This window comes from Chroicocephalus ridibundus, chromosome 8 (genome assembly GCF_963924245.1).
Source record: "Chroicocephalus ridibundus chromosome 8, bChrRid1.1, whole genome shotgun sequence".
In the NCBI taxonomy this organism is placed as follows: domain Eukaryota; kingdom Metazoa; phylum Chordata; class Aves; order Charadriiformes; family Laridae; genus Chroicocephalus; species Chroicocephalus ridibundus.
Genome location: NC_086291.1, coordinates 39,243,782 through 39,259,943, shown reverse-complemented (window position 1 = coordinate 39,259,943; position 16,162 = coordinate 39,243,782). Strand labels below are relative to the sequence as shown.

Sequence of the window (16,162 nt, the reverse complement as noted above, 5' to 3'; positions counted from 1 at the left end):
GAGCCTCTTACAGGCAAAGAGTTGTTCTTAAAAGACTGCTCGTGTGCCTTTCAGCTCAGAATAATAAAGCCTGAAGCTGATTTAACAACAGCAAAGAGGCAGAGAATGAGCTTTCCTGCTCATCTCCATTAGAGTTCATCACCAGCTTCCTGTTACTCCTGTTTAACTGCTTTTTTACATTAATTACTCCACTGATGACAGGAAAGCCACCTTCGCTTTGCCTGACTACGGTTCTTTCTCGACACCTGCTCTTGAGATGCCAAGCTCGCTTCTGAGAACATACCAAGCAATTGCATGGCGCTCTACTTTGTTTAAGCGTCATGAAAACGAAAGGGTGGCATTCACAGAGGTCAGCGCGCTGCAAGAAATGGGAAGAAACAATCAGCTGGCTTTGTTTAATATCCGTAGTGCTGCACCGATGGTGTATACAGGTAACCGAACCCCCAGCCCTCGCCCTCTCCCCAGCCTTGGGCGACCCTGGAAAGGGTAAGCTCTTTTCAACAATATTCTTTGGCAGAACCTTCCTCCTGCGCAAGGCACAGTGGATCGCAGCTCTTAAAACATAAACTGTGAAACCTGAAAGTGAACTTCAGTTTAGGCAACGCACACTGAGGTGGGTTTTTTTTTTTTGCCGATCGTGCTCCAGAGCACGCTCCCAGAAGCCAGAGCGTTGAACAGTTTACAAGTGGAGCACATGCTTACCCGAGTCTGGGGGAGGCGGCAGCAGAGGAAGAGCCATCATCTTTATGAAGAACCCGGCACAACACGAACTTCCCGATTACTTCCCATAGAGCTCTATGCTTCTGATACGCTGACACAGAGCTGGTTGTGTTTTGGCTTAAGTGGCAAATAGCACATACCCAGCAGCAGCACGGGAGGGATCACGGAGACCAAAGGCAGCATTGCTACTATTTAAAATGCATGCAGATGGAGAAGGAAGGAGGAAAGCGGTGGGTGAGAGACCAGAACTAGAAGCTGGCTGGAGGCAAAGAGGCTGATGTGCAAAGCAAATCACTGCGTTCTTGCTGGTTACGGCCAGCATTTTGCTCTGCTGGAGGAGGAGGAGGTCCTGTTAACTGTATCAGGAGTTGTAGCTTGAAAGAAAGGGAAAGCCAGATTCAAGAGAGAATAGTCTCATCTCCAGAAGCAAGACAAGATGATAACAATAATCAGGGCTGCAAATTTAGCACAATAATTAAAAACTGCTCTTTCTGCTTGTCAACTGTATTTTGAGGGAGAAACAGGCAGCCATCAGGCTGCCAGCCTGGACATCCAGCTGAGGCTGCCGGCTGTTTGTGGGGCTCTGTGCACCAGTTCTTGGGTAGCCTACTTCTTGCACAGCTCGTAACACATAATGACATAAATGGCTTATCATGTGCCAGAGTCTCTCTCTAGCCCTGCCCTCTGTTACCAGCAGATAGCCTGCACGCACACAGAAATCCTTTTGCCTTCTCTAGTCCAGCACAGCGCAGCACCCCACTTTGTCCCTCAAGGAAAATAAACAATGTAAAACTCCAGCCTCAATGATGTTCTTTCAGCAGAGCTTCAAGCTGAAATTCAAGAGGAGAGACACCAGAGGGCTCCAACACGATGCTGGGTGCCCAGCTGGCTTCCCAACTAGGAAGATAAAAGTTTTCAACTGAGTACATGTTGACTGGCAAGCATTAAACTGTACTCCACACGATCACACGGGTAGCCAAGATACCTGGGCATCCAGGCACCCGTGCGATCACATTATACATAAGCAACATTGAGAATGTTTCAGGGAACATACCACAACAGGTACTCATTTAGCGCTTAAAACAATTGTCTCCACACAACACTACTGTACATACGTTCTCTCACTAGACAAGCCCCAGGAATGTACTTTAGATATTCCAAGTCTGATTAACCTCTATAAATCCTTAAAAAACCCACAGTAATGCTACTTAAAACACTGACAGAGAGCACATTAATCTTCCTCATTAAGAGTGCAAAGTGGGCTGGTTATCAACGGTTAGGCAGTGATGTAACAGGAGGACAATATCAGACAATGCTTGCTTAAAAGGTATTGCATGGAAGCCAGCAGTCTTAACAGGGGAAAACATGGACTGATCTGGGTTAATCAGGTTCTCGGGGGATCAGGAGGGATGACACATCGCAGCCCGGCTGTTCATTAGAGCAGCATCGTCTCGTACTGGATGGGCACGGTGACATATTTCAGAACTGAGCAGCAGCTGTGCCTAGAATCGTACATGACATGAAAGCATGCAAATCATCCTTTAACCGCTTTCCAAGCTAAGCTTATTATAACAGATATCATCATTTTCCTTCCAAGACTGAAACAGTAGCCTGGATAATATTCTATCCTAAGTGTTTAAGCTACAAACCTTCAATTTAGGGGCAAAGCAATGAGGTAACGTGTAGAATTGCAAAGTGAAACTATCCTGTAATCTCCTAGTTGTCAGCAGTTCAAAGGAAGGACAGACCTTTGTTGCTCATGTGTTATCCATTAAGAATATTCCCAGGTTCCCACACTAAGCAGATCCTACCCAAAGCACTGTGCACGCTTGAGAGAAGAGTTGTGAACTATAAACACCGTACGTCCCAGTGCACAGTACAGGAGTCACTGCAGAAACACATGCTGGCTGAGCGGCTCTGTGGGGATCACAATCTGTAAATAAAGGGATGAAGGCAGCAGGTTTAGAACGCCCTGGCTGAGAGGCAACGACATCCAACCCACCCGGAACAAAGACTTCTGTTGCTGTAGCTACCTCCACGCCGCCAGCCAAGACAGTCTGGCACATGAGGAGAGTTTACATACTCACCAGCAGTGCAGAAGTGGGGGTATGACGTCTCCACACAAAGAGTATCCCCTGCTCCAGAGGAATTACTACACTATTCTACAAACATACTAAAGTATTTTATATATTTGACTATTTAAGCCTATTTACAATATTGCTGAAGAGCATAACGGCATCCCTGTGTTGTACAGAACACCACGGAATGCTGCCCACAAAAAGGCATTGACCTGAACAGCCCACCCTTGGTACCGTCCCTTCACACCCCCCAGGGACAAGAGGTGCTTGTCTCGTGAGCAACCTCGACCAGGATGCCACGTCTCCAAAGCATACTCCCCACTACAGAAGGACTGAAAAGATTTGTGCAATTTTTCCCATTTCAGATAATAAAATTCGCCAGTGTATCTACATTGAACTAGACTAGCGGTTAATTTATAAAAGCAGACATCTATGGCACACAATGAAGTAACAAAATACGGAGGTTTATTGACAACTGAATGATTTATCATTTGATTTCCAATCTCCTGTCCCAGAGAAATGTTCTTATCAATCTTACTTGATGATTTGAAAACATGGTTTAGATTCCAAAGAAAGAAATGCAAGAAAATGAACACAGTTTAACTAATTTAAGGCCTAGTTGGAATTTGCTGCTTAGAAGACAGGCACTGCAGCCAATGCACATCAGGTACTAAAAAGATGCCAAACCTAAGCTCAGTATTACAGACAGCGACAGTTACATCAGCCCCCTCAATGCAGAAAGCTGCGTCCGGTTGAGTTTTCCACATGGCAGCCTCTTAAAACCCTCTCAAGTACCAGAACAAGGAATCGAAACAGATAGATGTGTCTGAGACAGCCAGAAGCTAGACAGCACGGACTCAGGTACAGCTGCTAGGAAATACATGTTTGGAAGTAACATAAATCTACAACAGGGTTGCAGTCCGAATCACTGCCATGCTTTCCCAGGGGGGCAAACAACAGGGAGTTCCAGACCTATCTGAAAGGTACAAACGCATTGAAATCCCTACTTTCCACAGCTATTTTTACCCTTAGCGCTGCCCCATATATTTCACTTTCACTATCTGAAAAGGCAACTAAGTCTTCACGCAGTCGTCCACCCCTTCTTACATCAACCAAACCGAGCAGTCTACTGAGCGCTACAATCACAGAGTGTTTTAGCACCTGGCCCAGAGACAGACCCCTCTAAACAGTAGGGAACCTGGGGACTAGAACAGCAGTGGGCTGATAACAACACAGATAAGGCCACTTGTTCTTTGGTGTACCAGAACAACTCCTGTTTGGATATGTCAAATTTAAAAAGTCACTATTAAATACATTGAACGGTAAGCACCTAATGTTAACATTCATATATCAAAGCTCTGGATATGATCAGAAAGTCCATTCAGAGAACAAATGAGGGGAACTACCCTCCTCAAGAAATGTTTGTGCAAAACATGCACATCTTCCAAACATGATTTAAGATAGCCAGCACGACCAAAAGGCTTGTATTGCTAAAGTCTTTGTGTCTCCAACTAGCATAGTCTACAGCATGTCTCAAAAGAACTACAGCTGTGGTTTGGGGAGAATCCACCTTCTTCTCCCAACCTTACCAATAAAAATCTGAGGCAGTCAAAGGCAAACGTAAGGCTGACCAAAGACAAGAGAATTCACTAACAGAGTCAGCACAGACAAACAAACAAACGCACTGTGGTGAAGACAGCAGAACAGTCCTGGTTTCCGCAGGGTACAAAGTAAAAACCCTTGCAGCAGGTAAGGCATTTCTATACGGGTTGGGTCAAAGCTGGCTGACACCGCAGTATATTCTCCACGGTAATGGTATGCTTCTGTTCAAAGAGTACCACGAAGCTATTGTTTGCACCCATGTCTTTACCAGAAAATGTGCAAGCACTCAACCAGGATATTTTAAATAAAAGTCTTCTAGAAGCACCTACATGAAACAGTATGTTGGACTGATATTATCACTTGTCAAGAGCTAGTTGTACTAATCAGTAGATTACTGAAGGCATCAGAAAGGCCTGAATACTCTGGGGAGGGGGAGACCATGATATTTATTAACCTATGATGGTTTATGAGTATAAAAGAAACTTTGAGGATGTTTTGTCTTTGTATCAGCAATCATGTGCTGCAAAGCAAGAAAGGAGAAAAAGTGAACCAAAGACTGAAGACACTCAAACCCATGGTAGCACTACTTGTTCCAGGGGAACGTACTTACATCAAAGTGACTGCAAGTCAATGCACACTGTGAAGCTGCATCCTATTGCCTAAGGAAAGCAGAGCCTTCCTGCTGCGCTTCACAGTCTGTCAGGTGTGACTTCCAGCTCCCCGCCCATTCACAACGCTTTACATGCTGACTGCAAGGATAAGCCTGACTCCACGAGAGTGTCCTGAGCCACGAGCTAGCTAAGAACCTAACAGTTGGATGAACTCACCACAAAGCAGCACTGATCTTTCACAAAGTTACACTAATGTCCCCTCTGCCACTCACCCAGGCAGTCCAATACTCCCATCTTCCACAGGGCACCCTTTCCCTCCCCAGCCCTCCCTCCCCAAATCATCGGGTTATCCTTCCTACATACTTCAGCATAACCCTCATCCATCCGCTTAAGAATCTATCCACAAACAATAGTCTATAAACTGACCTCGCAACCACAGACAAGAGTTTCTGTGCAGACTCCGTTAGTGAAAGTGAACAGATGACCCTAATAGAATGCAATACTGGATTTCCCCCCTGGCGGATTGAGAACTTTGTTGTGTGAGCGTGGCCTTGGCCCTAATCGGGGCTCGTGATTGTCTATCTTAGGTTCTGGTTCCTTGCATCGCTCCTCTTTGCCCAGATCTTTTTTCTCGCCTCCATCTTCCAGCTGTGGTTTGATATTTTCTGTAGCTGAATAAAAAGAAAAGGCATTAGATCAACTTGCTATTCTGTAGTGCAGAAATCGCCTCATCTTCTTTAGGCTGCATTATTTCCCATGCGTCCCATCCATAGCACACTAACATTTCTGTATCTGTTCATTTTTCCTGAAGCAAACAGATGCTGAGGAAGAATTTCACTTTTCGCAACAATTCCTCTCCTCCTTCAGCAATCTTTCTAACAAGGATACGAAGGCTAAGCAATATACCTTCAGAATTATTTTGGCAGTTTCAGGCAATTAAGAGATGCAACATATCATTGAATCGTTTCACACTGAGCTTAAAAGCAGTGCTCCCATCATTCTTTAACAATAACTAGCCAAGCAATAATACATTTCATCAGTCAGCTATTTGTTATTTACAAGTACAGAAGGCCAAGTTTACACACTTGAAGGAGATGGCAAGGGAGGAAGAAGCAATCTCATATGATGTTTTTCTATATGTACAGATTCTATATCCATCTATATTTACATACATGCTATCAAGCAAAATATCTACATACGCACAGAGTATCAAGATTTATGCCTGTGGTGTTCTCCTCAATAAGAGGAAGAGAACCATTTCCCTGAAGTCAAATGATTAAATTCCTGACTCTCAGAAGGAAACCTTCTCAGTTATAATATCCTAAACACCAGCCTTAGCCTTATGTTTTTAAGAGGAAGCATAAGAAACTATTCGTCAGAGCTTATCTTCTCAAAGAGAACAGAGAAAGCAATTTCTTTTGCTCACCTTCTAGCTTCTTTGGTGTTTCATCTTCTTTCAAGACAATGTGATCCTGCGAGGAAACCAAAAACTATTTCAGTATATTATCGTTCTCAAACAGTAACTCTGTCACAAAATGCTTCAGAAAGTTTTGCTTTGTTTGCAGTTTAAGTTCATACGTTTATCATGGTAAAAGCCACGAGCTGCAGACACTGTGCGCAGCCCTGCATCCCCTCCACCCTACATAGTCACCAAAACGCTGGTAGAAAGCAATTCCTATGGTAGGTCAAGGTACACACCTCAGACAATTCATTGAAACACAGATAAAGACACTACATTAGTTCATTGGAGGCTTAAAATTTTGTGATAAACAGTTCAGTCCAAAGGTCTGGAATTACCATTCTTGTCAGGCACCTGCTATCACCCAGAAGTTGGTGTTCACAACCAGAACACAAGCAGCCCTTGAGCACTCTATTTATATTCCGCAATTACTGTCTCAAGTGAGTATCCATAGTGACCCGAACAGTCAGGTAATTAACAAAACCTTTTAAGACCATTTCCCCAACAATTCCAGTTGACTGTCAGAAATATACAGCAATACTTCAGAAAAGCTCACATGTTTTTCCACCCATGAAATTCAACTTGCAGTAATTTTTGCAAATATGCTATCTCCTTTCCACCTCAGTATTTCCCACAATTCCAATGGCCTAATTATAGACATAGGTTGGACTCGATGATCTTAAAGGTCCCTTCCAACCTCAACAATTCTATGATTCTATAGGAATTTCCGAAGTGTTGTCCTGTTTGTCAGGAATTCACGGGAATTAATGTTACATTTTTAAAAAAGCAACTAGAAAGAATTAGAGACCAGCCTGATAAAGGTGTACAGAGGAACAAAACAAAGCCCTTTCCTACACCAGCAGCACTACTCTTGACAAAACCTAGCTCCCAGTCTTCTTTTTTCTCCTCTTTTCTTATCACCAAATCCCCCAAAATACACTCCAGAGTCTGCGTAAAGTGTTAGGCAAAAACACACTACCAGCACCTTCAAATTTAAGGGGAAAAAAGGAGGAAAAAAAAAGTTAAAATAGACTATTTTTTTTCTTCCTAAGGTTCCAGGAGAAATGAGACTGCCACTACTTTTTCAGCACAAAGACCATGAGCTGCACTTCATGGGATGTTAAGTTCCCATGCTATCTGACGTGTCAAAAGCATTGCCAACATAATAGCCACTCACTCAATAGTATCTACTTAGAGTAAGGCAGAAGGTTGTAAATCTGAATATAAGGCATTTAAATACAGAAATAAAGTAATTGGCAATGTAACCTCCTTTTTTCACAAAACCAGACTGGGTCATAACTATAAGCCCCTCCAACTATTACACATCCCAGCTTTAAGATAAAAAAATAACTGATACAGCAGTTATTTTTACTAAAAAAAACCTGATACAGCAAGACACACTTTTGTCTGACATCACAAAGTCAAGTGCATGGTGGACCTGACACTCAAAGCTACACAAAGATTTATGTCTGTAGCTCACCAGTGTTCACGGACTGTCCAGAGCTGGTACCAAGACCACCTCTGCCAAATCGCAGAATAAAGAGAAAAATCTTCTCCCTGTCTCACTTAAATGTCTCTTGGCTGTGTGCCAAGAATTATGTCTGCATTTCACTTACAAGGAAGACCAAGGGCTTCAGAAGCATTTTTTGTTTTTTTTTTAAATGAACACAAGTCTACAGTCTAATTGATAGTTTTACTGCCAACTACAGAGCATCCTGAGATCTCATCTACCAAAGATAACAAGCTATCAAAAAGAGAGTTTGGGAGTAACTGTCTAACTCGAAGTCATCCCATGCATAATTCAGGTCCGTCATCTTAAAAAGAATACAGACATTGCATCGTGACAAAGACTCACTGAGCTGCTCGCTCCTTGGTTTGACAGTGAAAGACGTACAAATACCTTAGGCTTGTTTGGGTGTGCTCGCACAACACTGGTAGGTACAGGAGACCCAAAGATATCACTTGTCTTCCCACCAGGTGGATTCATGCGTGGACGAGGCTGAGCAGAACCAGAATCCTCAAAGATACCACTTTCTTTTCCCCCTGCAAGGCAGTTGTTAGATTTATTTTTTTTTTTCTAGATGACTTAGTTTTATCACACTATATTAAAAAATTTTAAAAAGATATAAGAATTCAAAGACTTCCAGAAGCCTACTGCCTAGAGACTTACTTTTGCTTGCCTGGAGAAACTAGTTGAAATCCTTTGTTACAAGAATTCACTAGAGAATCTCAGAATCACAGCTGTGCTCACTGCAGCTAACTGATGACACAGCTCCAGAATAGAAACAGTTTCCTTTCATCATTTCCTAGACCTCAACTTGGAAAGAATTACGCTAAAAAGTCTGCGAACATGTAGATCACTGAAATATTCATATATTCAGAAGTCTGAATAGCTTTATTGTTCAAGCTCACTCAATTTGTAAAAATGGAACATAAAAAGACAGATAGATCACGGTGTTCCACTTTAGGAATACGAACGCAGTTGGGTGCTACAATTCAGAGCCAAATCACGCTGAAGGCGGTGGCCGCTCTTACCTGGAGGGTTTGTTCTTTTTGGAATGTTTTGAGGTTCTTCTGATGCTCCAAAGATATTGGATGCCATCCGGTGTGGCCTGCTTGATGAAGAAACTTCTTCCGTACTCCCAAAGAGATTACTAGAACCCCCTCCTGGGGGCTTCAACACCCTATATTGCAGAATAAGAGAAGCAAGACACAAAAGTTTGCTTGAAATTCACAGCATTCAATATATTTTATGTCCCCTCCCCATTCTGCCTTGTATGTTATGAATAACTGTTCTGATTTGAACTTACTCCAGGTAACTCTGCTATGTCCATGAAGCGTCTTCTTTTCAAGAGCTGTTCTAATAAAATATTCTCAAGTTCAACACAAATATCGCCAGCTTCCTAGTCAGTCAACTTGATCATGACATTATCTATGATTATTTGAAATGGTCATAACAGTAACCACCAGAACAAATGGCTATGCTATCTGGGGTGTTCCAGGAGCAACAGGAGATTAAGGGAGGACATATGACTCTGGTTAGTATTTTAAAAATAACCATTACAGAATCAGACTTTCTGCTAAACTGCACATACCAACTTTGCATCTGTGATACAATGCAAACCCATTGACTTTTAAATAAAAGCAGACATTCCATAACAACTAAAAAATTTGCTATTTTCAACCATCAGCTATCATATTAGCTGCTGTAGAGTTTAGAATGGAAAGGTGGAATGCCAAGAAGCCAAATTTCTAGTGGTCAAGATGCAAATCCATTAAAACCAAAGCTTGGCACCAGAGGTGTATCAAACAGATCCTCATAAAAATTGGAGGTTACAATGGACGTGGACTGACTTCTCAAAAATCTACCAGAAGTCATGCTTGTGCTTGAGTAATAAGTCCACAGTTAATACCTATGCCTTGTTCAACAGATTTCAGGTCCTCTTCTGAAAAGGAAATGAACCACTACGTGGGAGTAGAATCAGCAGAATTAATTTGAAAATTAACAGAAAAAAGCATGGGAAAGCATTGAATACTTAGGTAACAAAAATAATCTTTACAGTTACATCTGCTTGACCAATTACCCACAGTCTTGGCAGTTGAGCAGAAGTAGTAGCTGAATTATACCTCTCCTAATCTGAATACTTGATCTGGGACCTAAACTAACCTTTATTTTTATACAAAGAGAACAGTTATAAATTGCAAAATCTTTATCCCACTTTACCTGAACAGAATTCAGACATTGGTGAATTAATGCTACACTTCCCCTCCACAGACCTGTGACAGAAGGAAGCTATTTCGGGTTAGATATCTGCCAGCTGTAAAAAGAGGCTCTCTGAGCAAAGATGTACTCCAATTTAACCCTAAGATTTGATTTCACAAACACAGAGATACTGGGCTGCCCTGTCAGAAAATGAGCTTTGTCAGCATTTCAGATCTGAGGATGCAGAAAGCAGTTCTATTCGCTTTGGGAAGAAGGAGAAAAAAGTTCCTCTTTTAGTCTGGGAGTATTTTATATAGTCAGAACCCACCTCAGAGAGACTGTCTTTACTGGCCAATTTCAGTATTTTAATCCTTAGTACGACTGTGGATGTAATGAGCCCCATTAGGTTGAGAGAGTAAGTAGAATTTCAGTAAACAGGACAACTGTCTTGTCCACCACACAGGTAAGATCATACCTGAGCAGAAGGTTTATTTACAGTTTAATGTCCAACAGACTACAGATCCAACTATGCTGCCACATACCTTAGAAGATCTAACACTGCTATTAAACCAGATATCATATAGGCAAATCATGTGTTTTGATCATTCACAATGGTCCAGAAACCATGAGGCAGTTTAAGCATTTAAACTTGGGAGATGGAAGGAAGAGAAAAGGGAACAATAAAAACAAAAAAGCCAAACCTAGGAGTTTGGGAAGGTGTTCCTGTTAAAAAGTAGGTCTGCTAGTACCCCTCATGTAACTGAAGTGATTTCTGACTTTACCTATTCTTTCCAGCTATTTTTTTTTTTAAACATCTAGTCTTTCTTGAGTCTAAGTATACTATCAAAGAGACTGAAAGGAAGAGAAACATAGTTTATACAAATGGAGTTTCTTACACCATAGATTCACTCCGTTTACCATGCTGTTTTCTTAACACATGCCTACAAGCATAGGAAGGATTAACAAAATAACTACATTCAGATTTTTTTGGTTTAAGAAAAACAACCAGCCATAAGAATCAAATTACTTCCTGTTCCTGTAGCTGGATTTAAGATTCATTGCAGGAAAAAATTCCAGAGAAACCCCATTTTAAGATTAAATGTCTTGATTATTCAGCTAACAAACTTAATTAAGTATCAAAAGAAATCCAACACCAATTAATCTTACATTGTCCTCCCATTTTCAGGTCAGTGTACATACTAAGAAAACCCTACTGTTGCAATGAATAAGTCAGAGGCATCACTTGAGGTGCTTCTAATGCACTCTGAAACCAGCATAACAGGTGACCTTTTCTGCCAGCATCACCCAAAAGAATGTCTTGACTCTACATACACAAAATGGATTTGCCCCCTCAATTTCAGAAACTTCTAATCAGTAGGAACCTTCCAAATATTCCATAAACTTTCAAGCAACTGTGACACCAGGTCCATAAAATTCTAACTAATGCAAAGTCAGATAACTAAGTCATTCACAGGAATTACCAAAAATAATCTTGAAATAACAAGATCTTCCAGCTTACAGCAAAGAGGACAGGGTTTTGCGCTCCTTCACTTCAGCCAAAAAATGGGGAGAATACAAAGCTATTTTCTTGCTGTGCTGCTTCTAGAGCGTCGCTGATCTCCTTGTACTCCTTGGTCACTCCATTCTAGATCAGTGAGATGTGCAGGTCTCCCACACCAAATAAGAAAATAAGACTTAGCCTGCAAATCCTACCGATGGAAAACAGCACACTAAACTCGATAAGCCAGTGTGAGCTGCTTCAACAAGAGTACAAGGAAATTCAACATACACTTTAGAGTAATTTTAGTTTATACTTTATAGTCATTTTATATTGGTATTATGCCAATTTACATAAAGAGACATTTTTGTGTCTTGTAGCCAGGTAGGTTAGATCTTCTTTCTTCCTTTGGGAGGAAGGGGGGGGGGAGAAGGGAAGGTGTTGTTTTATTCTTTTAAACAGTAATGAAAAAAACCCTCCCTTTGTTTTCTATGCAATCTAAATCTGTCTCTTCTCCCTCCCCCCGCCCCCAACCATAGACCAGAAGTCTGTCAATTCATCTAGAACAGATAAATTAAGAACCCTACCCTGTAAGTTTAAAAGCCTCTACTAATTGCTTTGTTCTCTTCTGGCAGGCTTGAAGAATTTTAATTAGTTCTTGTGGTCTTTTTTTCCCTACATTCTAACACACTTGAATTTGAACACCCTTTCCTCATTAAACCTTTCAGCCGACCTATGGAAGAGGTGCCAAGACTTACTCATTACTTTAAGAGACTGGCGATATAAATACTTGTTTTTTTCAATTCTCTCTGAAAGTTAAACACTGAAGTCCTACCATTTTTCAGACAGTTCTAATAAAGCAGGTAAAATAGGAGAGTTGTATTATATGCAAGAGGCCATCACTAAGGTAACTAACAGAAAGCAGGTGTTAAGGTTTGGAACACCAGGCTCTAAAGCAAAGACCAGAAACTTACTGGGTGCACTCCTGCTGTTGGATCAATACAGATTCATGCCTCATTAAATAGCTCACTCTTGTTATAAACAAACAGCAAGCTTTGTTAAGTCAGTTATGCTCTTGATTGGAAAGCTCCACAACATTCTGCAATAACACTGATGGAGAGGTGGGGAACACGTACATCACATTTCCAAGATGGCTACATTTCCCATTTTCAGCTCTATACAGTAGTTGAGAAACTGCCGGTGTACTAGATGAATTGAGGATACATAAAATCAATGCATCTTTACAGTGTGCACCAACAGCAGAATGACAGAATTCTCTCCTGCTTTGCTTTCAGAGCAACAGCAACTCTTAGACATGCAATTCTTCCTTTTATTTTGGAAAAGCAAAACTTCCTTAAAAACACAAAGTATCATTATTAAAGTTTAATAAAATAAAACTAGGCAGTTAATTTGATTCATCAAACTAGTTGTTTGCTATATCACTGTACATATTAATTGGAGCACTAGAGATACATCTCACGGGGTGACTATTTAAGTGGAGGCTTTCATTTAAAATATTTTTAGCACCATTTATTTCTAACAGTAATGCCCCTGTATTACAAAATTCTCAAAATGCAAAGTATCTGTTCATAATTTCCTTGCAAAGATTTAGGAAGAGTTATTTTTTCACACTTCCACAGCTGTTGGTGGCTGCAGCAGAAATTTTGAATTAGGCTCAGTTTTAAATTAGAGAAACCGACAGACATCAGGAACTGCAAAAGGATTGCACTATCGCCAAAATTAAATTTTGTTTAGGGAATGAACAGACTAAGCTCTAGAAAAAGCATCTTTAAACCAAGTTTTTTGGGTTTTTTTGGTACTTTTTGCTTTTGACAGCACAGACCAATAAGTAACGTATTGCAGCGCTGCAGTATGCACGCTTGCTATGCCTACCAGGTCTGTTTGCAGTTGCGAGTCTTGCTCAGTTTGGTGTCAGGCACGATGGAAACACTCTGCCACGATGCCAGAGAACAAGCTCTAACAAAATCACCTTTGCTTGCTGTTAACTAAGAAGTTATGGTCTGCATTCCAGACTCTATCCAGAAACCCAACCGATGAGTTAAGCATGGTTTCAAAATTACCAAGAGAAGCTTCTCAGAGACTACACTAAGGGCAGGGCATCCTCAGAAGTCTTTTAAAACCGGGTCATAGCTTAGAGCGACTGGATTAAAAGGCAAACTTAAAGCACCCTTACACGATTTCGAAACACTTCCTTCCCCTCCGAGCACATGATTACCTCGCAGATGGATTAATCACTCCAGCTCCAAGTTATTAGGATATATGCCCTCGTCCAAGTACAACAATATATTTCAACTTCACAAGGCGAAAACAAGCCAACATCTGCTTATGCGGGCGTTTGCGTTGGATCCTCTCAAAGCTTCACAGCGCGGAACCAGGCCCTCCTCCCTCCCCCAGGCGGTAGAAACACGGGCCGGGAGGGCTCGGCCGCGCCAGGCCCTTCCTCCCGCACGGCACCCCCCACCGGGCCCACACCCCTCCCCAGCCCAGCAACCCCCTGCGGGGGCTCGCCCGCCGGCTAGTGCCGCCCGGCGGGGATCGGCCGCGCCTCACGCCTGCTCCGAGCCCCGGGCACCGCGGCGCCGCCCCCGCGGCCCCCGGGAGAGGGAAACTGAGGCACCGCCAGGTCAGCGGCCGCCGCCCCACGCCGGCCTCCTGCCCCAGCAGCTACTGGAGGGACGGGGGCGGCCTTCCCGCCCGGCGCTGCCCAACAGGCGCCTCAGGAGGGACCCCCTACCCTCAGCCGGAGCCCGCCCTGTGCCTCCCGCCCCTCGGCCGGAGCCTGCCCCTCTCCCGCCTCTCCCTCACGCCGAACAAAGACCCGCCGCGGGTTCCGCACCGGCGTACGGCTCCTCCCGTCCCCCCTTTCCCCCCGTGCCGCCAACCCGCCCCCACTGCACCACCTGGAGCTGGGCTTGGCCGAGTCGGCCTCAGGACCCTGGAACATGGTAGCAGACGACAAGACCAGCTCCGCAGCCCCGCGCGCGGCGCTCCTCCTCGGCTGCTGGGCCCGCAGGTAGCGCCTGCGGGCCCGCCCTGCCCCACCGTTGGTTGCGCCAGCTGCCCATCACGTCGAGCAGCCTATCGGAAGCAGCTGGCCCTTTCGATGTCCCGCCTATCCGGTGAGCCTCGCAGAGGGAGGGAAGCTTGAAAAGGGCCCGCGTCGTCCTCCATCCTGGCCGCCGCCCATTGGTAAAACTGCGCGTCTGTCAGGGGAACTGCAGAGCCATTGGCTGAGGGGGCGAGCGGCGGGAGGGCACTTAAAGGGCCAGGTGAGGGGGGCCTGGTGACCACACCCCAGCTGCCCAGGGCTGGCTGCAGAGCGGGCGAGCCCTTCCCCGGGGGCCGAGCCCCACCGGCCGGGTTTGTCTACGAGGGGCGGGCGCCCTGTGGCACAGAGCTGCGACCACCCCGGAAGGGGCCGGCTCCAGTCCGCGCCGCCAGACCCCTCATGTAGGCACCTGCCCGGACCCTCAGAAATGCGGGCCGATAAGGAATACCCTCACAGACCGGGGGCTCCAGCATCTCGCCTGAGGCCTCGCCCAGCTCTGCCGGAGGGGACAGGGCCGCGCGGAGGCGGCGCGTACACGCGGTGATCGGCCACGGCGTGTGGATCCGCACGGCGCCTCCGCCGCGGGGAGCGGGGGCCGCGGCTGCCCAGGGAGCCGCAGCTGGAAGCCACGGGCTCCCTGGCAAGCCTGGGCTGGGAGGAGCTGGCCCAGCGACACCAGAGGAGCCCCAGCGCTTGGGACTGACAGTAACAATGTAACATTTTCAGCTGAAGGTTTTATTTAATGGCTCGACAGCTTTCCACAACGACAAGAAGTAAACTTAGAGGCAACCATGTTACTGCTTTTGTCTTGAAGGATTAAAAAAAAACCAACGCAATACCCAAGAAATATATACTCTAACTGCAACATTTTGCTTTGATTCACTTCTTGCTTTGCTAATCATTCTTTACTTCAGACTCATCCCTCCTGTTTTTACAATGTTAAGTTTTGGTCGTTAAGGGCAAAATTAGATAATCTCTCAGGAAAAGAAGGTAGGAAAAGAGTTGAAGGTCTTTCTTAGCCTTTGTCACAGCACGGTGGAGGCAAGAAGTTGCACAAAAAGAGCTCAAACGTGGTCATATAGTCCAGTTTTCTTGGTACACAGGTGGCAGAGATGAGTCCTCACTTGTCAGATGGAAATGAAGACTCAAAGAATATTACTAATAAGGTGTTTGTTGAGTGTTTTAAAACATTTTTCGATTCTTACAATAGAACAGTTTGGGGTGGAAGAGACCTTGAAGACCACCAAGTTCCACCTCCCCCACCCCTGCCCTGGGCAGGGACACCTCCCACCACACCAGGTTGCTTCAAGCCCCCTCCAACCTGCCCTTGAACACCTCCAGGGATGGGGCAGCCACAGCTTCTCTGGGCAACCTGGACCAGGGGCTCACCACCCTCACAGCAAACAATTTCTTCCTCAGAT

The 16,162-nt window shown here is 44.2% G+C and overlaps 1 protein-coding gene across 1 annotated transcript; it reads right to left on the bottom strand.

Moving 5' to 3' along the window:
* Positions 1-3,241: 3,241 nt before the first annotated feature.
* On the bottom strand, positions 3,242-14,725 carry JPT2 (Jupiter microtubule associated homolog 2). The gene is made up of 5 exons (XM_063343572.1): positions 14,593-14,725; positions 9,006-9,154; positions 8,371-8,513; positions 6,438-6,483; positions 3,242-5,682 (listed from the first exon to the last, which is right to left on the bottom strand). The coding sequence occupies exons 1-5, from the start codon at positions 14,634-14,636 to the stop codon at positions 5,498-5,500; spliced, it is 567 nt and encodes a 188-aa protein (XP_063199642.1). The 5' UTR covers positions 14,637-14,725; the 3' UTR covers positions 3,242-5,497.
* Between the last annotated feature and the right edge of the window lie 1,437 nt (positions 14,726-16,162).